Raw genomic sequence first — 24,664 nt, forward strand, 5'->3', positions numbered from 1 at the left:
CAAATCATTCACAATACTGCCATCTTTCACTCTAGAAATGTCCAATTTTTACTAATTCAGCAATGTGTTTCTGATCTCCTTGTTTATTTTTTGTTACTCTTGTTGATATTTTTTGATGCATTGCAACACAAATGTAATCTTTGTAAAAGATTATTATTTTTTTTTCCCAGAGAGAATACTTGGTAACTTCGTAGATGTCAGAACAATTTCACCATATCCCTTTCTGACAGAGAGACCATGCTGGGCGAATGATGGAAAGTGAAGGATGCCTGCATAAGTTTGATTCTGTGGCTACCCTCACTGATCTCTTCTGGCCCAGCCTTCCCTGAAGTACCCTACCAGGCTATGCCTTGAGGATCCTGTGGTCTTTTTTTCATTGTAATATGAATCAAGATGTTTGCATATTTTCAAAATTCTTGTTAATGACTTCTATGTTTGTATGTAGTGTGCATGTGATCAAATGCAAGCAACAAGTCCTTTCTGGTTTCCGTGGCCTACTTATCTCTCCATTATATAATGATTACCCTACACTGGTTTATGTGTTTGTCTCCCCTGCTAGACTGTAAACGTCCAAAATTCTACTTTTCTGAAATTCTTGGCATCTAACAGAATGCCTTGCTTATAGTAGGTGCCAGTGTATGTTTACAGATTGAAAACAAAATAAGCAGGCAAGGAATCAAGAACAAAAAGAGGGCTAGAGATTGATTAAAACAAAAGTGGCTCAGAATCTTTGATCAATGATAAATTAAGATTCAGTTAACAACATGGTTTTCAAAACATGTGGCTTTCTAGATTAGTTAAATACTATGTGCTGTAACTGATTATAGTGATTTTGCCCTTTGCTTTTATTGTAAAAGATAGAAAATTTGTGACTGTGAATCTGAATCCAGTTTCAATCATACATCCTTAAAAAGCACATACTTGGCAAGAAATCCAAGGCACAAAATGGCCAAGTCATTTTCGAAAAAGAATAAAATAAAAGTACCCCAACATACAGAACCCATTACTTAGACCTCTAGAAGATTAGGCTGGGTCTCTAGTTTTGTAGTATGAATTTATAAATGGTGTTTTAACACACACTCACAAATACTGCATTGTGCCATACAGGTGTTGATGATTTTTTATAAATGTAACCAATACTTTTGTGGAAGCTGAAATTGCAAAGTTGTATTATCTGCTGGCCGAGTCACTGTTAAATTATGGCTATCTTCTGAGAGAGAGATTGTAGTGTTAATTGTCCTGTGTGTTAAGGTATAATAACACTTTGAAAACTCCTCATAGTGGCCCAAACATTGGAGTGCACAGTAAAGAAAATTCAAATTTACTGCTTTTGTAATTCGATATAGGATCAGCCTTAATTTAGCAAAGCTGTCAGTTGACTTATGAAAAACATTCAATTTAACTTTTCACAAGATCTGACCTAGAATCAATAAATGAATAATAACTAATTTAATTAGTAAAATTAATTAGTAAATTGTAGATGAATGACTAAGAGAAAGCTCTTCAATGCAGGGAAAAGGTCTTTTTTTAGATAGCTTCTTATAATTGTATGGACATGGATATTAAACTTTGTTCAACCCAAAGAGAGAAAATAGAAGGCCTATTTAACCCACTGTTGTTTTCCATTGTGTTTGGAAAGAATTATTTCCCTTCATTTATCACCTGACCTTTTCACTGGTCTCCCTTCCTTCAGCCTCACCCCCTGCCAGCCTGTCATCAGTGACAGCATGATCTTCTGCCAGTGGGATTACTCCACTCTCCTGTCAGAGCCAAATGGTCTTTCACCAACTGGCATTCTCATTCCACTTTGACATCTTTCTTACCCAACCTTTAGCCACACTGGACTACAGGCCACTCTTACAACACCACAGTGCTTCAAGGCTGGTTTGCTTGGCTTTTTTCTTCAGTGCTGAGCCCTTAGAAACCTTTCTTGCCTTCCATACAGAACTTTTCCTGTTTCTGCGTTGTAGCTTTCTCTGATCACTCCTGGGTAGATTTGTTTGTTCCTTCATATTAGTGAGATGCCTAATTTTCTGGGTTTTCCTTCTGCCACATTTCATGCCTCTTGAAGGATCATTCAAACTTACTGCCTGTTTTTTGGTTCAACCACCAAGGAGATAATGTTTGTCAACAACAATAATTTGAAAACTCTCATATTTCCCTTGCAGAGGGAAAGCTCCCAAAGGAAGAGTTACTGATTCTAGAGGTGTTTGAGCTTATACTTAAAGTTTTATTCGTGCCTTCATTTCTCCAGGCCCAGAGTGCTTCTTAGAAAATATGCCAGTGGTTCTCAATTTGGTCTCTTCCTTGTTCCTTTCTTTTTCCTTAAGGCACCTGTTGAAGCCCAAGCTATTCTCTCCAAGCCTTCAATTCATCCGTATCTTCTGACTTTATCACCTATTTGACTGAGTAGGGTCCATCAAGCATAAATAATCTCTTTCCTTCTACTGTTGCTCCTCTTAACCTCCCTATATCCTTCTACATTCTTAACCCCTTCATCTGTATGTACTTCCTTGCTCCATCCCTTTTTGTCTCCTTCCAGCCCTTGTTTCACCTATAATTCACTCTTTCATATATCTTTGATTCTACCTCTTTCCCCTCAAGTGTGCCTACAAACATAGTCAAGCCTTCCTCTTATAAAAAATGCACACATAGGCTCACACACAGAAAGAGAGAGAGAGGAGGATTTATCATGAAGCTTAGTTTTAGGGGTCTTCATTTGCATAGGTAACTTCCAAGGCCCTGCCAAGGCCCCAGCAATGTACTCACTTAGTCGTATGTTTTGTAAAATTTTCAAAAATAATGCATTGTAATTGTAAGCAGTTACAATCTTTGTCTTTTTCCTATTTGTACTTACTTCCATCACACTTCCTTTCATATCAGGTAGTTTTGGAGAGGCTATGAACATTTTGAGGGTCCTGCTAAAGGAAAGTTCAGTTGGTTTCACAGTCACTTCCCTGTATAGATGTTACTGCTAGTCATCTTAGTGTAGGAAAGGCTTCCAAAAATTCTTTTATTGGCCACTGTGCCAGCTCACCCAGCCATTGTCAAATAAAGGTGAAAAGCCAGAGGTTATATTCCAAAATGAATATGTTCTTTCATTCCCAGCACTGGAAGTTTGTGGATTGAGAGGAGAAAGGTTCAAAATATATAGAGCCAAAAGCTAGTCTATGGAAATTTCCCTTTAAGTTTCTGACTTGGATTTCTCTTGTATCTTTGTAAGTTCATCCATGCAGTGAAGAATGTGTTAGATAGTTTATCCAATGTTTACATGTGATTTTTTAGTGATATAATTTCAATGGACATGTGTTCTACATTGCTGCTGGAAATGGAATTCATTTATATTCTACCTGACTAACCCCTTCTCATTAAATACCCTGAAGATGGGAACCTCAACTATTTTTATGCATCAACTCTTCAATAAATATTAAATACATAAAATGAAGTTGAAATGCTAAAATATACAGCTGTTTAAAATAAGTTTTTAAGAATTGCCCTAAAGTAATGCCAGGAAGGTATGCAGATTCTTTTATTACAGTACCCTGATACATTCAAAATGTTGTTTTATTTTCCTGGATATCTTTTTTGGAAGAATTAAGAATATTTTAGATCATTAACTCAATTATCTTCTTTTAAGGTAACTGCTAACACTACCCCAGGTTGTAAAGGAATAGGAGGTTAAAACTATTGTGGACTCTGAGTTCTTGTGTCTTCCCTCCCTCTTGACAACAAGCTACTCCCTCTTCCTCTCTCCGTTGCATCCTTTGTTCTAACTCACAGGTCTTTACCAGTTTTTCTTCTTCAGTGAGTGCTCCTACCATGTGATGTAACTAAGAGCAGTTTGTTCTTTTAAGTTATGTGCCTTAAGAATAGATAAATCCCCTTTAGTTTATCCTAGACAAGGTTTATATTTTTGTCTTTTCAGAAAGAACATTGTGAAGAGAATAAAAAGTTGGGGGATGTTAACACCCCAGGATGGATGAAGGCAAAATAATTTTTTTTTAGCATGCACATCCTTACTCTGATATAACTAGAGTGCAGCCATGGATAGTTCAAGAAGGAACATTGCCCTCTCTTGCTTTTCTTCAGCCCTATTTAGGAACTCCTAGTCAGAATTCCCCTTTACTGTTTATTCTCTGGCTATCTGGCTCCTACCCATTACTTCTCAGATAGAGGAAGGGGGTAGACAATTGGGTTGTTGGGTAGGTGAGGTTATGTGAGCTTCAAGGAATTAATAGACTAATAGCTGAGGAGAGAGAAATCTGTTAAGGGGAAAATAGAAGGCAAGAAAAGAAAGCGGGCAAATCGTGGAAGCAGGAATGTGGTAAGTGTGTGTCACATTCATAGGGGTATCAGTTGGGGGAAATAATCACAGAAGGTTGGATTTATAAAGCACTGCTAAATTATGGATAACTTTCAGGGACAAACATTTTTAGAGAGTCAGGGTATTTCCAATTTTGCATGTGTGCAGCAGAATTATTTTGTAACTAAAACTTTTTCCTAAGGATTGCAGCATAAGTTTGGAATCATTGTTTCATTTCACACTAAAGTGCTGGGGCTTGTGCCATTTGTGGAGTTTTGTTAGTATATGTTTAGGGATCATTCATTTGCATTTGTGCTCATATGGGTTGGGGAATTTGTGCCTAATGCTGTTTCATAATTACCATATTGGGAGCCAGCAAGCAGTTTTAACATTATTGACTTGAATGCAGCCTCAGTTCCTCTTGTTTAAAATTTGGATTAAAGCACAAGTCAACAGACTTTGGGTGGTCTCAACCTCACCCCTCAGTGAAACAGATACATATGACCAAACTCGTTCACAATTTGGCAAGACAGTAGTCTTTTCTCAGGAGGCACCCAAGACGAGAATAGCAAGGACATTAGAGGTCACTCCTGCAGGAAGTTGCCAGAGCTTATGTGAGGGAAATTTGTCCAAAAACTTGCTTTCACTCTCTCCAGCCTTAACTCATGCTCCTAGTTGTTTCCTTTTTATAAAAAAGTGAAAAATTATGAAATTTTCCATTGAGGTCTCTGAGGAAAACAGAAGAATAAAATAAGAATGCCAAAACGTTTCAGAAATGTCAGCAAGTAAAAGAGCAGGCAGCACCACATCTATGTGCAGCAGTGGCTGCGCTGGGACCGTGCATCTTTGCTGTTGGTGTTGCTGGGCACACTTGCCATTGCTGGGGAGAGGACTTCACTGTCATGGCACTTTCGAAGGAAAAAGAGGATATGCGTTCATCTAGAAAATATGCTTTCTAAAATGCTTTTTTTGAACAGTTCTTCAGGCCATTTCCATTCCATTCAAAATTTTCTGATATAGTACCTCAGTGTTTTCAAAGAAATTAACCTCTATGGTTGAACTTTATCTGTTTTCTATTATAGCCTGAATAGCCTTAAAATCCCCAAAAGAAATACAGACTCTGTGTGTGTGTGTGTGTGTGTGTGTGTGTGTGTGTGTGTGTTTCTGGGTGTCTGTATGTGTGTGTGTGAGAGAGGGAGAGAGAGAGAGGGAGCAATTCTCTTGGATTTGTTAGTTTTCAGCCTGATGTCAAGAAACAAACCTAGTGGAAACATCCTGTCCACGATTTATTCTCCTTTTCTTTCCTGTAGAGCATGTAGTATTTGTCTACCTTGGGTAGATTTTAAGTGCCTTAGGATATAAAACTGTAAATAATCAAAAGGAGTTATATGTTTGTCATGCTTCCCTGCCAAGCTTCTTCTACCTCCCAGGTGCACACCCCTGATGAGATACATACCTCATTCATTGGTTTCTCATAGATGTCCTCCTGCCAAGGGGCAGATTTTGCTTGAAAAGCATCTCGCTGGAGAGCCTCTAACACCTTTTTTGGAGTGACAAACCCATACTGAGCTTCCAGCAAAGCCAAGTCCATTTTCTCAGCCTTTAAAATGCTGATGACTTCATCTCTAGCCTGTAGGAACAAAAGGCATTTCAGAAAGCCTGCTCTATCTACCAGCAGTCTCCGAAAGTGATTTATTATGAGAGTTGTTTTATATCTTCTCTTTCAAATATAAACAAATTGTAGTTATAGAACCTATTAGAAAAAGTCGCTAAACTATGTCCCTTCATCCTTCTTCCAACTAAATTACACATTTATAATGTTTTAAAAAGTGATCACTATACAACATTGGAGGACCCTACATTTTTTTACTGTTTGACAAGGAGATTACTTGATACCCCTCAATGAACTGGCATTTTCATTTTAGTGGGTAGGAAATGAGATTCTCCTATTTGTGTAGCAGCAGTTTTTAGTTTTTTAATGTAGGTTAATAATACCAGGGCAAGTCTAGAAGACAGTTACCAGGGGTACACAAGAGGCTACTGTTATTTAAACAAACCCAGAAGTTATCTGGTATTATTGTTACCCTTATGTGTCTGTGCCTTAAAACTCACAAGCAGCATGGGCAAAGGGTCTGACCTTTCACAACATACATGCCAGTTGCATGTCATAATTACAGGTCTTTTAGATGTAATTAATTGCCCTTGGAACTGGCAGAAGAGGATTCTGTGTATGTACACTTACACTTTCTTACAAGCATGAGCCACAGATAACTATTTCTGTGGCAGCATACAGAGCAAATTCACAAGCAGCCTTCCCTTTGAAGCATGGTGAGCATAATTTTAACCCAGCTGACCTGCAGTTCTCCCTCCAAAATGCTCAGAAGAAATAATAAGTCGTCTCTTGAGAGGTCCTCTCCTTGGTGACCATTACCACTGTGTGGCTTAGGACAGGGAAGGATTGCATCCGACTCACTGGTGGGGTCTTTGTCTTGCTGTCTCTGCTTCATGTCCTCAGACCCTTGTAACCTGCAGTCTTTACTATGTCTTGGAAATTGCTTTGGAACTGAGCCCTCTGTGACACTGCTTCTGGAACGCATTCTTTAAGGCCTGAAAGTAAGGAAAACAATTTGTAATTCTTAATGGAAGTGAAGTTTTAGTAAGGGCACCTATTACTGCTTTAACAGGTCTGCACTCTTGTTGTATGTGCTGTAGCCAAACAATCTTTCTGAAGTCTACAGCAGAGAACAACATTAATAAATTCATAAATCACAGTCTTATTTACACTCCTGTTTTTAAAATCAACATTAAAAAAAAACTGTGTTTTGCTTTGATTAAGGCCACTTAATGTCTATGGGTAAACAGACTGTATTTGATCTTCACCCACCAAGCATTCCACCTCAGGGACCCAGGTCATACCTCCAACCACAGCCTAAGTGCTTACTTAGGTGCACTTAACATAATTGTAAAATAGTAAATTTACTAATTGTTCTAACTTTCTACAGATTCACATTATAGTATTTCCTTTAGAAATTTTAAAAATGTTTTAAATTCCTCAGCCTTTGGCACTTTAAAATAAAAGCATCAGAATTACTGCTTCAAAATACTTTGGGTTACTTTATTATGACCACAAAGTCTAATATTAAAGTCTAATTAAAAGAATGACTCATTCCTTTAAACATATAAATCCTTGACTTACCCAGATCTATCCTTGGATAAGTCAAGGATTTATATTCAGGACCCTCATCTCCACCAAAATAGGGGACATTACTGCCTGTAATAGTTGGCCATTATGGAAACAATAAAAAATAAATTAATATATGAGGGTCACATTAACTCCACATCTTGGTTATATAATTATACTTATATAATTATCCAAATTAATTTATAATAGCAAGAAAGAATTTTCTGCCTTTGATGTTTCTAATGAAAAGAAAAATATCAGTTGAGTTTATGATTTAATTCATTGGTGTGCAAGCAGATTATTAATTTTCCTTGTCCCTAAAATCATGAAACTCTTCATTATTGGTGCTTTGCTTTCTGTGTGTTAATAGTATTTCTTTAAAATCTGAAAAAATCTCAAACATACGGAAAAGTATGGAAAAGATAATGAACCATTACATGCTGCCACACAAATTTGTAAAATCTTAATTCACTACATACATTAGAAAAATTTTAAGTAAAATATTATAGATACAATTGAAACCCCTATGTGTCTTTTCCTTAATCTTACTCTATCCTTCCTGCCCCACAGGTAACTGTCTTGAATTTGGTAGGTATCATTCCCATGCATGTTTTGTACTTTTTAAAAACACCTTAATGTAGTATTGCTTTGCATATTTTTAAAACTTATGTAAATAGCATATTGAATATATTTTTCTGAAATGTGTTATTTTAAAAATTCTTCTGTTACATTTTAGCTAATATATCTTGACTGCTGTTTAGTATTCACATATGAGGAATCCACCATTTACTTACCTATTTTACTGTTGATGGATGTTTAGTTTACATTTTTTGAATATTAGAACAAATACTGCTATGAATATCCCTGTACATTTATTTTCTCCCATGTACATGCATTTCTCCAGGGAGAAATGGGGAATATTTGGACTGTGGAATATGTGTGTCCTCAACATTACTTGGAATTATTGTTCTCCTAAATGGAATACTAATTTATAACAGAGTAGGAGAGTTCTCGTTGCTCCATATCTTCATCAACACTTGCTATTATTGAATTTACATTTTTTTCCAATTTGATGAGTGAAATGGTATCTGACTTTTTAATTTGCATTCCGTAATTATTAGTAAGATGGGTATCCTTTAATATATTGAGAGATCACTTGGGTTTCTTCATAAATTGCTTGTTTATAGTTTTTGTCCATTTTTCTTTTGTGTATTGGTTGTCTTTTTCTTATGGATTTGTAGGAATTCATTGCATATTGTATAAATTACTGTTTGGTTGATTATGTTTTGCTATTATCTTTTCTCGTCTGTAGCTTGCATTTTCACGTTCTTTATTGTGTCTTTCATGGTGTAGACGTTTAAAATTTAAATGTAGTCAAATTTGTCAATTTTTAAATCAGTTTGTTTTCTTTATAATTTGTACAGGAATCCAAAATATGAATAGTGGCAGTATAAAAGATTAGTTAAGACCATGGACTCTGGAACCACACTGTCTAGTTTCAGATCCCTAATCCATTACTTACTGCCTGTGAAACTTTGAGCAAATTCCTTAATACCTCTTTGCTTCAGTTTTCTCATCTGTAAAATGGGGATGATAGTAGCAGTATGTTTGTAACCGAAAGTTGCTGTGAGGATTAAATGCCAACACATGTCAAATGTTTGCAATATGCCTGGCATGAAAGTAGATCTCAAAATTCAGCTTTTATTATTAAAATTATTATTCACTTTATTCCCCAAAATTTTACAGTATTTGCTACACTTACTATATATTTACTGTATTACCTTTAGAATTGGGAAAAAATTTCAAAAGGAAATTTTTTTATATTTAATTATCCTTCTTCATTTAATGAAATACCAACCATGAATACAGGGGGAAAAAACAAGATTAAAAGAATGCCCTTAAGTCTTTTGCTGGGTATTCTGTTAAAGAAGTGATTCTCACCAGCTCCACCTTGCTGGCACCACTTGAGAGACCCGAGTGTCGAGCTAGTTTAGAAACCATGTACCTCACAGCCAGCCAACTAGGCTCCAATCCCTCCACCCATCCTTCAGCAAGCATTTATTTAAGGCCCCTGTGTGTCATGCACTAAGCTGGTTATTTACAGTGTAGCTCCCTTACTTCCCTTAATACAAATAATGCACTTTTGTGCATTAAACTAAGACAGAAATCAAATGAGAAGAATTCTGTCACAAATCAGTTGTGGGACTTAGGTGACACACTGACCCTCCCTGGGCCCAGTATCTTGATCTGTGAAGTGTGAGGGCTGGGGAAATAGTCTCTGTAACCCCTCTCCCCTTATGAAATGTAACAATTCTTGCCACTGTACCTTTCTTCTAGCGTAGATTATCAATAGTATGTTTAGAAGAGGTGGATTTGTGGGTCTACATCTTATAGATTATCTACAGAAACCTAGATGCTCTGCTTGCAGTACACAGTGAACCTGTGTCTGATGATGTCCACCAGGGGAGAAATTAAAGTTAAAAGGCTATTCTTAAAGAAATAATCCCAGTAATAATGTTTAGCTAAGAATTGTCTTATAGCCTCACCGTATCAGGCTGTAAGAGCAGAACTTGAAGGTGTTTATTGTCTTACATGTTTGTAATTTATATATTTTATTTGTCAGTAACAAACCAACTATAAGTTGGCACTAGTGAATCACTTTGCCTTGAAGTTACAGTATCCTTCTGGGAAAATTTAAATGAAAACAATCACTTTCAAAATTTTAACAAGTAATATAATATGTTTCTCTACAACTCATTTTTCTCACTTCCCTCCATCGTATTTGCTCTATTAGACATTGGAGCTAGAAAGATAGTGATACTTACTGAGCACTTACTATGTGCCAGGCATTCTTCTAAGCATTTTCCATAGATTAACTCATTCAAAACCCTATTATGTAATATTATAATATTCCCTCTAATGGAGAGAATATTATTACTTCCATTTACAGCAAAGAAATAGAAGCACAGACATCTTAATGAAGATTGAACATCTAATCAGTAACAGAATTGTGATTTGAATCCAGGCAACCTTGCTTGCAACCTGCATTCTTAAAAATCATGCCATAATGCCATATTGCTGCATTGCCAAAGACAAATGCTTACAGACACACTGTCTGAAATGGATATAGACACCCTGTCTGAATTGCTTATAGCCTTGCTGAATAATTACAGTACAGAAAAATAATGATCTGGGGCAATTATTAACACAGACTCTTCCCTAGGTAGCCACGGAAGGATTCATGTATTTGAAAAAAGCAAAGATGTTAGAAGTATCTTTTTATGTAGGGATGGAAGGCTGAGGATGTGTGGTAGACAGGACTGTAGAAAACCCTATTATGTGTATATTTATGTATTTTAAATAATGTTCACATACTAGCATATTAATATATGCTATGTACCTTTCAAAAAATATACATAATATAATGTACCTTATGAAAACAGATTGAAAAAATAAAAAGGAAAAGTATTAATCAAAAATAATAAGCCCTCTAATTCTTTTTCTCCCTCCCCATTGGATTTTCTTGAATACTGCAGGAAGATCCTTGCTCTGACCTTTAGGGGCATGGAATGTTGTTAATATAGATTAGATAAACTGTTGACTTTTGAATAACATGGGGTTTAGGGACACTGACCCCATAGAATTGAAAATTCACATAAAACTTTTGACTGCCTCAAAACTTAACTACTACTAATCGCCTCCTGTTGACTGGAAGTGTTACTAATTACATAAATAATCAATTAAAACATTTAGTATGTTATATATATTATATACTGTATTCTTACAATAAAGTTAAACTAGAGAAAAGAAAATGTTTTTCAAATTGTCTCAAATTTCTAAATTATTTTCCACTACATATTGACAAAAATCTGTGTAAAAGTGGTCCTGCACCATTGAAACCTGTATTAGTCAAGGGTCAACTGTAATCAAGACAAATACATATTATATGCCACTCTATTTACAGATATGTATGCACATGAAGGGCAAGGCTGTCCATGTCTTCTGTCCAATTTTTTTTATTAAGGTATTATTAATATACACTCTTACAGATTCGCTATTTGCCTTCTCTGTGCTACACTTTCTTCCCCGTGACCCTCCACACCATGTATACTAAACATAATACTATTCAATCCCCTTCTCCCTCCCTCCCCAGCCATAACCCTCCCCTTTGGTAACCTCTAGTCCCTTCCTGGAGTCTTTGAGTCTGCTGCTGTTTTATTCCTTGAGTTTTGCTTCATTGTTATATTCCACAAATGAGGGAAATCATTTGGCACTTGTCTTTCTCTGTGTGGCTTATTTCACTGAGCATAATATCCTTCAGCTCCATCCATGTTGTTGCAAATGGTAGGATTTGTTTCTTTTGGCTGAATAGTATTCCATTCTGTATATGTACTACCTCTTCTTTATCTGTTCAGCTACTGATGGACACTTAGGTTGCTTCCATATCTTGGCTATTGTAAATAGTGCTGCAATAAACAAAAGAGTGTGTATGTCTTTTTGAATCTGAGAAGTTGTATTCTTTGGGTAAATTCCAAGGAGTGGGATTCCCAGGTCAAATGGTATTTCTATTTTTAGTTTTCTGAGGAACCTCCATATTGCTTTCCACAATGGTTGAACTAGTTTACATTCCCATCACCGGTGTAGGAGGGCTCCCCTTTCTCTGCATCCTCGCCAGCATTTGTTGTTCTTAGTTTTTTCGATGCTGGCCATACTAACTGGTGTGAGGTGATATCTCATTGTGGTTTAATTTGCATTTTCCTGATGATGAATGATGTGGAGCATCTTTTCATGCATCTGTTGGCCATCTGAATTTCTTCTTTGGAGACTTGTCTCTTCATATCATCTGTCCATTTTTTAATTGGTTTATTTGCTTTTTGGGTGTTGAGACATGTGAGTTCTTTATATATTTTGGATGTTAACCCCTTGTCAGATATGTCATTTGCAAATATATTCTCCCATACTGAAGGATGCCTTTTTGTTCTGTTGATGGTGCCCTTTGCCATACAGAAGCTTTTTAGTTTGATATAGTCCCCTGTGTTCATTTTTGGTTTTGTTTCCCTTGCTCAAGGAGATGCATTCAGGAAGAAGTTGCTCATGTTTATATTCAGGAGATTTTTGCCTATGCTGTCTTCTAAGAGTTGTATGGTTCAATAACTTACATTCAAGTCTTTGATCCATTTCGAGTTTACTTTTGCGTATGGGGTTAAACAATAATCCAGTTTCATTCTCTTGTATGTAGCTGTTCAGTTTTGCAAAAACCAGCTGTTGAAGAGGCTGTCATTTCCCCCTTGTATGTTCGTAGCTCCTTTGTCTTATATTAATTGACCATATGTGGTTGGGTTTATATTTGGGCTCTCTAGTCTGTTCCATTGGTCTATTGTTCTGTTCTTGTGCCAGTACCAAATTGTCTTGATCACTGTTGCTTTGTTGTAGAGCTTGAAGCTGGCCAGTATAATCCCCCCAGTTTTATTCTTCCTTCTCAGGATTGCTTTGGCTATTTGGGGTCTTTTGTCATTCCATATGAATTTTAGAACTATTTCTTCTAGTTCATTGAAGAATGCTGTTAGAACTTTGATAGGAATTGCATTGAATCTGTAGATTGCTTTAGGCAGGATGGCCATTTTGACAGTATTAATTCTTCCTATCCATGAGTTTTGACAATATTAATTCTTCCTATCCATGAGCATGGGACGTGTTTCCATTTATTGGTATCTTTAATTTCTCTAATGAGTGTCTTCCAATTTTCAGAGAACAGGTCTTTCACTTCCTTTGTTAAGTTTATTCCTAGGTATTTTATTGTTTTGAATACAATTGTGAATGGTATTGTTTTTCTGATTTCTCTTTCTGCTAGTTCATTGTTAGTGTATAGGAATGCAACAGATTTCTGTGTATTAATTTTGTATCCTGCAACTTTGCTGAAATTAGATATTAGACCTAGTAGTTTTGGAGTGGATTCTTTAGGGTTTTTTATGTGCAATATCATGTCATATGCAAACAATGACAGTTTAACTTCTTCCTTACCAATCTGGATGCCCTCTATTTCTTTGGGTTGTCTAATTGCTGTGGCGAGGACCTCCAGAACTATGTTGAATAAAAGTGGAGAGAGTGGGCATCCTTGTCTTGTTCCTGATCTTGAAGGAAAGGCTTTCAGCTTCTCACTGTTAAGAATGATGTTTTCTGAGTGTTTGTCGTATATGGCCTTTGTTATGGTGAGGTACTTGGCCCTCTATACCCATTTTGTTGAGAGTTTTTATCATGGATGCTGAATTTTGTCAAATGCTTTCTCGGCATCTAGGGAGATAGATGATCATGTGGTTTTTGTCCTTTTTGTTGATGTGGTGGATGGTGTTGATGGATTTTCTAGTATTGTACCATCCTTGCTTCCCTGGAATAAATCCTACTTGATCATGGTGGATGATCTTTTTGATATATTTTGAATTCGGTTTCCTAATATTTTATTGAGTATTTTTGCACCTATGTTCATCAGGGATATTGGTCTGTAATTTTCTTTTTTTTGTGGTGTCTTTGCCTGGTTTTGGTATTAGAGTGATGCTGGCTTCATAGAATGAGTTTGAAGTATTCCCTCCTCTTCTACTTTTTGGAAAACTTTGAGGAGGATGGGTATTAGGTCTTCAGTAAATGTTTGATAAAATTCGGTGGTGATGCCATCTGGTCCAGGCATTTTGTTCTTAGATAGTTTTTTGTTTACCAGTTCAATTTCATTGCTGGTAATTGGTCTGTTCAGGTATTATTTCTTTCTGGGTCATCCTTGGAAGGTTGTATTTTTGTAGAAAGTTGTCCATTTCTTCAAGGTTATCCAGTTAGCATATAATTTTTCATAGTATTCTCTCATAATTCTTTCTATTTCTGTGGTGTCCGTAGTGATTTTTCCTTTCTCATTTTGGATTCTGTTTATGTGTATGGACTCTCTTTTTTTTCTTGATAAGTTTGGCTAGGGGTTTATCTATTTTGGTTATTTTCTCAAAGAACCAGTTCTTGCTTTCATTGATTCTTTCTATTGTTTTATTCTTCTCGATTTTATTTATTTCTGCTCTAATCTTTATTATGTCCCTCCTTCTACTGACTTTGGACCTCATTTGTTCTTTTTCTGGTTTCATTAATTGTGAGTTTAGACTGCTTATATGGGATTGTTCTTCTTTCCTGAGGTAGGCCTGTATTGCAATGTACTTTCCTCTTAGCATGGCCGTGGCTGCATACAACAGATTTTGCAGTGTTGAATTATTGTTGTCATTTGTCTCCATATGTTGCTTGATCTCTGTTTTTATTTGGTCATTGATCCATTGCTTATTTAGCAGCATGTTGTGAAGCCTCCATATGTGTTTGTGGGATTTTTCATTTTCCTTGCGTAATTTATTTCTAGTTTCATACCTTTGTGGTCTGAAAAAATGGTTGGTACACTTAGAATCTTTTTGAATTTACTGAGGCTCTTTTTGTGGCCTAGTATATGATCTATTCTTCAAAATGTTCCCTGTGCACTAGAAGAATGTGTATTCTGTTGCTTTTGGGTGTAGAGTTCTGTAGATTTCTGTTAGGTCCATCTGTTCTATTGTTGTTCAGTGTCTCTGTCTCCTTACTTATCTTCTGTCTGGTTGATCTGTCCTTCAGAGTGAATGGAGTGTTGAAGTCTCCTAGAGTGAATACATTGCATTCTGTATCCCCTTTAAATTCTGTTACTGTTTGTTTTACATACGTAGGTGCTCCTGTGTTTGGTACATAGATATTTATAATGGTTATATCTTCTTGTTGGACTGACCCCTCTATCATTGTAATTTCCTTCTTTGTCTCTTGTGACTTTCTTTGTTTTGAAGTCTATTTTGTCTGATACAAGTACTGCAACTCCTACTTTTTTCTCCCTATTAGTTACATGAAATGTCTTTTTCCATTCTTTCACTTTTAGTGTCTGTATATCTTTGGGTTTAAAGTGAGTCTCTTGTAGGCAGCATATAGATGGGTCTTGTTTTTTATCCATTCAGTGACGCTATGTCTTTTGATTGGTGCATTCAGTCCGTTTACATTTAGGGTGATTATTGATAGGTATGTACTTACTGCCTTCGCAGAATTTAGATTCATGGTTACCAAAGGTTCAAGGTTAACTTCCTTACTATCTAAGAGTCTAACATAACTCACTTAGTGTGCTATTACAAACACAATCTGAAGGTTCTTTTTTTTCTCCTCCTTTTTCTTCCTCTTCTTCCTTCTCCATTCTTTATATATTAGGTATCATATTCTGTACTCTTTCTCTATCCCTTGATTTCTTTGGGGGTAGTTGATTTAATTTTGCATTTGCTTAGTATTTAACTGTTCTACTTTCTTTACTGTGGTTTTATTACCTCTGGTGACAGCTATTAAACCTTAGGAACACTTCATCTATAGCAATCCCTCCAAAATACACTGTAGAGTTGGGTTGTGGGAGGTAAATTCTCTGCTTTTGCTTATCTGGAAATTGTTTAATCCCTCCTTCAAATTTAAAAGATAATCTTGCCGGATGGAGTATTCTTTGTTCAAGGCCCTTTTGATTCATTGTATTAAATATATTATGCCACTCCCTCCTGGCCTGTAAGGTTTCTGCTGAGAAGTCTGATGATAGCCTAATGGGCTTCCCTTTGTATGTGATCTTATTTCTCTCTCTGGCTCCCTTTAATAGTCTGTCTTTATCCCGGTCTTTGCCATTTTAGTTATTAGATGTCTTGATGTTGTCTTCCTTGAGTCCCTTTGTTGGGAGATCTGTGCACCTCCCCAGCCTAAGAGACTATCTCCTTCCCCAGATTGGGGAAGTTTTCAGCAATTACCTCCTCAGTGACACTTTCTATCCCTTTTTCTCTCTTCTTCTTCTTCTGGTACCTCTATAATACGAATATTGTTCTGTTTGGATTGGTCACACAGTTCTCTCAGTATCCTTCATTTTTAGAGATCCTTCTTTCTCTCTGTGCCTCAGCTTCTTTGTATTCCTGTTCTCTAATTTCTATTATCATTTATTGTCTTCTCCACCTTATCTAATCTGCTTTTAAAACCTTCTATTGTATGTTTCATTACTGATACTGTGTTCCATAATGATTGGATCTCCAACAGGAATTCATCCTTGAGTTTTTGAATATATTTCTGTGCCTCCATGAGCATGTTTATGATTTTTTTTTGAAATCTCTTTCAGGAAGATTCATGAGATCGGTTTCATTTGACTCTTTTTCTGGTATATGTATGATTTTACTTTAACCACGTTCCTTTGACAATTCATATCTGTATCTGGCACCCTGTAATGCCCAGAATCTCAGACCCTGGAGCAATGTTGGGGGTCACAGGAGAGCCTCATTTGTGCCTGGGGGGAGGAAAGAGCTGTTTTCTGCCTCCCAGCTGCTATACCTGTCTCCACTGCCAGAACCAGTGGGCTGAGCACACGGTATCATCCTCTATGCTTTGCGTTTGTAGTTGCTGTAGGCTGGGCTTTCCTCTGGCTGTCCTAATGCCAGGGTAGGGTTTGCCAATTTATGAGCCAGGTGGGTCTGGCCGGGAGGAAGGCGCAGCCGACTGCATATCATGGTGGGGGTCCTTGGAGCTGCGTAGCCATCCAGTGGGGCTGGAGTGCCTTAAGATCGTGAAAGTCCCCAACCTGCTGGCATAGTGCACCCAGACAATTTTGTCTACCTGTCCTTTCTCCTGAGCAGTAAGCTCTGTGCAATCCTTGCCCCTTTAGTAGCCCACTTGCTGTTAGGAAGTCTCTCAGACTGCTTGCCTTTCTTTCATCCCAGAGCAGCCGGATATGAATCCCTGTTTTCCACAAGTGGCTGGAATCTCAGTCTCTCCAGGTATTCTGCCTGTCTTAGCTTCCCAACCTCTGTAATCATCAGAGCACCATGCAGTGTAGGTTTGTGCTCCCAGAGCAGATCTCCAGAGCTAGTTGTTCAGCAGTCCCAGGCCTCTACTCCCTCCCCGCTGTTTCTCTTCCTCACACCTGTGAGCTGGTGTGGGGGAAGGGCTTTGGTCCCACCAGGTCACGGCTTTGGTATGTTACTGTGTTCCATGAGGTCTGTTCTTTTCTTCATGTGTATGCAGTCTGGCACAGCCTTCTTTTCGGTTGCTCTTTCATGATTAGTTGTATTAATTATATTTTCGTATTATATGTGGTTTTAGGAGAAGGCCTCTGTGTCACTTCTCATGCCACCATCTTTAATCCTCCTCTTCTGTCCAATATTATTAATCTCCATTCATGTCTCCCATTGGGTATCTGACCTGGCTTTATACATAATGGGTATTCAACAAAGTGCCCAGTTTGCTCCAACTACTTTACATCCTACCTCGAAACCCTTCTACTTTGTGGCCTACCTCAAAAATGGCTCAAAATTCTGTGGGTCACTCTGCAGCTTCATTTGTCTTCCAACTCAGCTGGGCCTGAGTGGTCTTAGGTGGGCTTATTTACATAACTGACTGTCAGACTACTTAGGCCAGGAGACCTCAGCTAGATTGTCTCATGTCTGCTCCACATAGACTCTTGACATCTGGTAGGTATACCAGGCTTCCCCCTGTCGTAGTCTTTGGGCAGCATTCCAAGAGTGTGAGAGCTGAAACCCCTAGGTTTCATTTTTATAAAGGTGAAAGAATGTCATAAGGTCAGCCCCAATTCAAGAAGTGAGAAAATAGATTCCTCCTCTTGTTTGAAGGAGCTGCAAGGCCACATTGCAAAGGAATAGGAAGAGTTAACTATAGCCATTTTCAAAGTGGGTCTACAACATTTAGTGATTCAGATTTCTATGAAAATCATATAAGTGTCCAGTTTAAAAAGAGGGAAAATATATGTGATTCTTTACTTCTTTTAGTTTCCTGGAAGCGTAAGGTTATTTTTGTGATTTCTATGATGTCTTTCTGTGCTTTCTTCTTACACACAGTCATATGTGGAACAATAGTCTACTGATAAGAATTAACTTGTATTCTGCTGCTTATCAATAAGGATTCCTTTTCCACCATTAATTTTATCCAATGTATGCCTTCAAGAATTCCAAGATAATGTAAGCTTTGTTTATCAGTGTAGTTTGCTAAGGATTGCTCATAACTAGTATCTTTTGAGTTTATTGCAACCCTGAACTGCTCCAGAAAACTGATGGACCTCTGTGTATCCTAGCTTTCGTCCCCTCGCTTTGAAAATGGGTTGGTTGTGAAACCTGCCAGGAAAGCACGATCATTTGCTAACTATGATATTTATAAGTGATAAAAAAGAAATGCTCTGAAACATTTTTACACTGTGCTTATCCTTTTTGAAGTGATTAGGTGTTTTTCTAATCCTCTTTGAAGGTGATTCAGTCCTCTCTTGGGGGGTGGGGGATAGTAGCATCAGCATTCTTGCTGGCATACATAGATTTGTGAACAGACTCATGTGAGGACTTATGGTCTACTGAAGACCAGAAGAGCTGTGTGTCTCCACGTGTTTGCAGTGGTGGAGTTTCCTTGCCCTTCTGCCAACAACCACAAAATGATCAGTAATGAGAAGTAATTAAGTATCAAGAGGAAGAAAACAAAGGCATGAATTTCATGATACTCTCATGCTTGGTGTTATCAGTGACTTCATTGTTTCCTTTGGCAACTTTTTAATGCATCTGTGCTTGGCCCAGGGGTGTGTACTGAGGAAAAGAAAATTTTGTAATACCAACAGTGGTTTGGGATTTTCAGGTTACCAAGACAAAAAAAAAAGGTGTGGAGAATTGTTTTTTTATACCAAACAATGATGCCTCGCTCTTTTCATGAAATGTTGGCAATGACATAATGCCTGATGGTTTTGCAAGGAGAAAACCTGCTTGATTGTCAGTTTAACACAACCTAATATGTTGTTATCCAAGACTGTCATAGCCATAGAATGATAGCCTTTAGAAGTGTGAGAGAGCAAATAGACCGGGAATCATGAAACCTGGCTTCTGATCCCAGCTCTTCTTTTATTAGGCAGGCTCTGGGTTGTCATTTATAAAATGAGAATATTGGGCTAGGTCGACCCCAAGAGGTCATTGAGGATGGAACAAGGACGAGGGGTATTTTCCCTTGACCTCTACCCTGTTCCTCACTCACTAACAGATCTCCTGACAGCAGTATTTGGGCTTGAGACTGTATCTCTGAGGTCCTGGGGCTTCCCACTTTAGAATTCTGTGGTTCTCTGTTGTATCTATGGATACAAATACAGTGCAGTTGGCCCTGAGAAGCAGATTCCACTTTGTTTTTCTATATGGTGACCTCAGTCAGCTTTTCTTGGTTTTAAGCTGGTTGAAATCATAGTGGATTTTGATAAGGATATGTCCATGTAGAAGGACAAGTGAAGAATTTACATTTACTTACTTAATTCAGTTACAGGAATGACCAAATACAGAGGCCTGTTCTGCCTACCACCTCCCTCCAACACACACACATCCCTCGTCAGCTCCTTACTAAAAAAACAAAATTTTCTTAATCATTCTTTATTAATCTAATATATCAAACACTGCTTATTATACATGATTGGATACTGTTTAGACACAATTTAGTCCCCACGTACTATTTATTTTCATGCTTGAATGGTGGAAAAGAGGATATTTTGCTTGTGTAAAGGAACTTGAAAAAGTCTCAATGAAAGAATTTGTTTTGATCATTTACAATGATATTGAGGTAGACAATCAAAACAATTCCAATTCAGAGGGAAAAAATGCTAATAATGATAGCTTACATTTATTCAATGCTTAGGCAAATATAGGCCTATTCTAAATGCTTTCTTTTGATTAACTTAATTTAGTTTACACAAAAACTTTTATTTCCATTTTGCTGAGGAGGAAACTGAGGCATGTAGCTATTAATGTGTCAAATCCTGCCGGAAAGTAGCCGAGCCTGTTCTTAACTTGGGTATTCTAGCTAGAATCAGCAAATCACTATGCTGTATCTACTTATGGTCTTATAAGAAGGTATACATAGTAAAGAAAAAAATCCTCTTTCAATATTAAGTTATTCAACAAACATTTATGAAGTACCTATTGTATCAAACTGTGCTAGGCAATTTGAGCCAACTTATTTTTTATGTCTGGTCTAGTGTCCCATTTGCTTATTTGAGTACAATTAACTCTGTGTACCCAGAGTACACAAAAATCTGAATAACATGAATTCACAACTCCTTGGCCCTTTGAGCAATTGGTCTATTCAGTAAAGGTGTTCTATTTTCATATATTATTTATGTACAGAAACTTACTTGAATGCATTTTTATTCTTAAACTTCAGTGTACTTTTCTCAACAAATTTGCTGGTATCTTGGGGATAGCAGAGTGCATAGCATAATAGAGTATGAGATTGTGAAATCTGATCTGGGCTTAAGTCACAGCTCCAATATGTTAGCTCTGTGGCCTTAGAAAGACAAGTTACTAAATCTTACTGAGCCTTCAAATGTAAATGGAGATAGTGGAACCTGGTAATGGGTTTTTATTCACATCTGAGCACAGGACTCCTGTTGTTCATGTCTACATCCCCAGTGTCCAACAGACTTGGACCTCATCAAGGATTCATTTGAGTGATTGAATCATGCTGTCCTCAGTAGAGCTGGTTGGCTCTGAGTAGGAACTGCCTCATCCAGTAGGAACTGCCTCATCGTAACAATGATTCATCTATGAACCACTGGCTAGAAATTTAGAAAAATGGTACAGGCATACCTTGTTTTATTGTGCTTTGCAGATAGTGCATTTTTTAGAAATTGAAGGTTTGTAAAAACCCAGTGTTGAGCAAGTCTATCTGCTCCATCTTTCCAACAGCTCACTTCATGTCTCTGTGTCACAGTTTAGTAAATTCTCAGAATATTTCCAGCTTTTTCATTATTATTATGTTTGTGGTGATCTATGACGTTACTATTGTAATTGTTTTAGGGCATCACAAACTGCACCCATGAAAGACAGCAACTTAATCAATAAATGTTGAATGTGTTCTGACTCCGCCAGTGAACAGCTGTTCTCCCGTCTGCCCTCCTCTCTTTGGGCCACCCTATTTGCTGAGATACAACGATACTGAAATTAGGCCAGTTAATAACCCTATAATGGCTTCTGGGTGTTCAAGTGAAAGGAAGAGTTGTGCATCTCTCACTTTAAATCAAAAGCCAGAAATTATTAAGTTCAGTGAGGAAGGCATATTGAAAACTGAGATGGGCTAAAAGCTAGGCCTCTTGTGCCAAACAGTTAGCGAAGTTATGAATGCAAAGGCAAAGTTCTTAAAGGAAATTACAAGTGCTACTCCAGTGGACACACAGATAATAAGGAAGTGAAACAACCTTATTGCTGGTATGGATACAGTTTTAGTGGCCTGGATAAAGGTCTAACTAGTCACAATGTTCCCTTAAGCCAAAGCCTAATCCAGAGCAAGGCTCTAACTCTCTTCAATTCTGAGTGAGGTGAGGAAGCTGCAGAAGAAAAGGTTGAAGTTTGCAGAGGTTAGTTCATGAGGTTGAGTGAAAGAAGCTCTTGCCATAACGTAAAAGTACATGGTGAGGCAGCAAGTGCTAATATAGAAACTGCATCAGGTTATCCAGAAGATCTGGCTAAGATAATGAATTAAAGTGGCTTCAATAAACAGTGGATTTTCACATAGACCAAAGAGCCTTCTGTTGGAAAAAGATGCCATCCAGGACTTTCAAAGCTAGAGAGTAGAAGTCAGTGTCTAGCTTCAAAGTTTCAAAGGATGGGCTGACTCTCTTCTTAGGGGCTAATGCAGCTGGTGACCTTCAGTTGGAGCCAATGTTCATGTACCATCCAAAAATCCTAGGGCCCTTAAGAATTACGCTAACTCTACTCTGCCTGTATACCTATGCTCAAAAAATGGAACAGCAAATCGTGGATGATAACTCATTTGCTTACAACATGGTTTACTGAGTATTTTAAGCCTACTATTGAGACCTACTGCCTAGAAAAAAGGATTCCTTTCAAAATATTACTGTTCATTAACAGTGCACCTGTTCGCCCAAGAGCTCTGATGGAGATGTAAATGAGTTTAATGTTGTTTTTATGCCTGCTGACACACATCCATTCTGCAGCCCATGGATCAAGGAGTAATTCTGGCTTTCAAATCTTATAATTTAAGAAATACATTTTGTAAGGCTATAGCCGCCATAGATAGTGTTTCCTCTGATGGATCTAGGCAAACTAAATTGAAAACCTTCTGGAAAAGATCCATTATTCTAGATACCATTAAGAACATTTGTGGTTCAGGAGAAGAGGTCAGAATATTAATGCAAACTGGAGTTTGAAGGAAGTTAATTCCACACCTCACAGACGATTTCAAGAGGTTCAAGACTTCAGTGGAGGAAGTAGCTACAGGTGTGATAGAGATAGCAAGAGAACTAGAACTAGAGTAGAGCAAAAGAAAATAAATAGAAATAGAGCCTGAAAATGTGACTGAATTGCTGCAATCCCATGGTAATTGAATGGATGAGGAGTTACTTCATAAGTATAGATGAACAAAGAAAATGGATTCTTGAGATGGAATCTACTCCTGGCAAAGATGCTGAAGATTTTTGAAATGACAAAAAAGGATTTAGAAAATTACATAAAATTAGTTATTAAAACAGGTGGGGTTTGAGAGAGTTGACTTCAATTCTGAAAGTTCTACTGTGGGTAAAATGCCATCTGATAGCATCAAGTACTGCAGAGAAATCTTCATGAAAGAAGAGCCAATCAACCTCATTGTCCTGTTTTAAGAAATTGCCATAGCCACCCAGCCTTTAGCAACCACTCCTGTGATCAGTCAGCAACCATCAAATCAAAGCAGGCTCCTTCACCAACAAAGGAAGATTACAACCAATGAAAACATAGGTGATGGTTAGCATTTTTTAGCAATAAAAAGTTTTTTATTAAGGTGTGTACATTGTTTTTTAAGACAATGCTATTGCACACTCAATAGACTATATAATATATGTAAACAACTTTTACGTGCACTGGGAACCAAAAATTTCATTGGACTCACTTTATCATAGCATTTGCTTTAGTGTGGTGGTTTGGAACTGAACCCTCAGTATTTCTGAGCTGTGCCTGTACTGACAATCTAGTAATAATGTAGCTCATATGTATAGGCTTCTCACCACATACCAGGCTCTGTCTTAAGTGCTTTGTGTGTATTATCCTATTTAAATTTAAAGAGTTTTAGCCTGAAGCAAAGACTATTAGAAAGGGCTTGGCAAAGATAAAATAAGGGTGGAAACTCTCATAGGAGATACGAAAGACAAAGAAATTATTATCGATATTAGGGTACCACTGGTGCTTACTGAACAAAGTTCAGAGAGAGAGGGTGTGTGTGTGTGTATGCATGTGTAGGTGTGTGCTGGGTGGAGAAGTGACCTTAGGTCCCCAAGACTTAACCAGAAATCTCCAGTTAATTTCACCAAATTTTGAAAACCTTTTATCATATATACCCTGACCTTCCACTCTACCTTACCCCTACCTCTTCACATACACTCATACTTGCATAAAATGAGCTGACCATCCACTATACTCCTCCTTTTTGACACCATCCTTAACATCATTACTCTTGTTTTTATATTTATGACATTTTATAAAGCAGTGTCATTTAAATTTGGTTTGGTAGCCAGTTTCCGGGGTGTATTACTTTGAAGGCAAGATGGCTGCATAATGCAGAGCAACTCTATGCCAAGTGTAGGATGCTCATCACCAAGGGACAAAGCTGGGAGTGATCCAGGGCCTTACATTTGAATGTGTTAAACATTCCATACCTTGCTGAATTTAGGGAGCAGGCTCTCTGCTAACTTTACATTTCCACTTGTATTTCCTCCTCTCCCTGCATGGAATCATTAAGCTATAACTTAGTTCCCTTGAAGGGGAATGGAAAGAGATGTAATAAGATTACGGGGTTCTCAACAGAGCTGGTTGAGCCCTTAATATTAACTGTCTCCTGGTAAATGTGATTCATCTATGAAAATGCTGGCTATAAATAGATGTTAATAGTAGTCATTTGCAAAACAGCCAGGTTGTTCTTGCATGACCACATTAGGGAAAAAAATCCTGTTGACTATTTTATTTAGTTTCTCTTAAAACAAAGAAATTTTAAAAATATGTTTCCTTTTATTGCCATAGTCACCCCCATTTGAAGGCATTAAATTCAGTCAGCTGCAGTAAAGCTATCTGATGGCTAAAAATGGACACAGTAAAAACCAAATAACCTAATTTAGCAAT

At 37.4% G+C, this 24,664-nt stretch overlaps 2 protein-coding genes across 7 annotated transcripts in view; one reads left to right on the top strand and one right to left on the bottom strand.

The window, feature by feature from the left end:
* CMSS1 (cms1 ribosomal small subunit homolog) overlaps positions 1 to 24,664 on the top strand; it is a 403,057-nt gene that overhangs the window by 123,674 nt on the left and 254,719 nt on the right. Inside the window, exon 1 of one of the 4 annotated variants that reach the window (XM_036916535.2) lies at positions 4,030 to 4,324. The exons of the other annotated variants lie outside the window; for them this stretch is intronic. The gene's annotated coding sequence lies outside the window, so the exon portion shown is untranslated. Of the gene's footprint in view, positions 1 to 4,029; positions 4,325 to 24,664 lie in introns of those variants that run through there. 4 annotated transcript variants of the gene reach the window in all.
* FILIP1L (filamin A interacting protein 1 like) overlaps positions 1 to 24,664 on the bottom strand; it is a 242,522-nt gene that overhangs the window by 114,250 nt on the left and 103,608 nt on the right. For 2 of the 3 annotated variants that reach the window (XM_036916522.2, XM_057502084.1), the window contains 2 exons: positions 6,658 to 6,910; positions 5,760 to 5,933 (listed from right to left, as the gene is read on the bottom strand). In XM_036916522.2, the coding sequence (XP_036772417.2) occupies positions 5,760 to 5,933; positions 6,658 to 6,900 (417 nt within the window). In that variant the 5' untranslated portion in view covers positions 6,901 to 6,910. Of the gene's footprint in view, positions 1 to 5,759; positions 5,934 to 6,657; positions 6,911 to 24,664 lie in introns of those variants that run through there. The other variant, XM_057502088.1, reaches the window with a different exon arrangement.

The sequence above is a fragment of the Manis pentadactyla genome, chromosome 1 (genome assembly GCF_030020395.1).
Source record: "Manis pentadactyla isolate mManPen7 chromosome 1, mManPen7.hap1, whole genome shotgun sequence".
NCBI lineage: Eukaryota > Metazoa > Chordata > Mammalia > Pholidota > Manidae > Manis > Manis pentadactyla.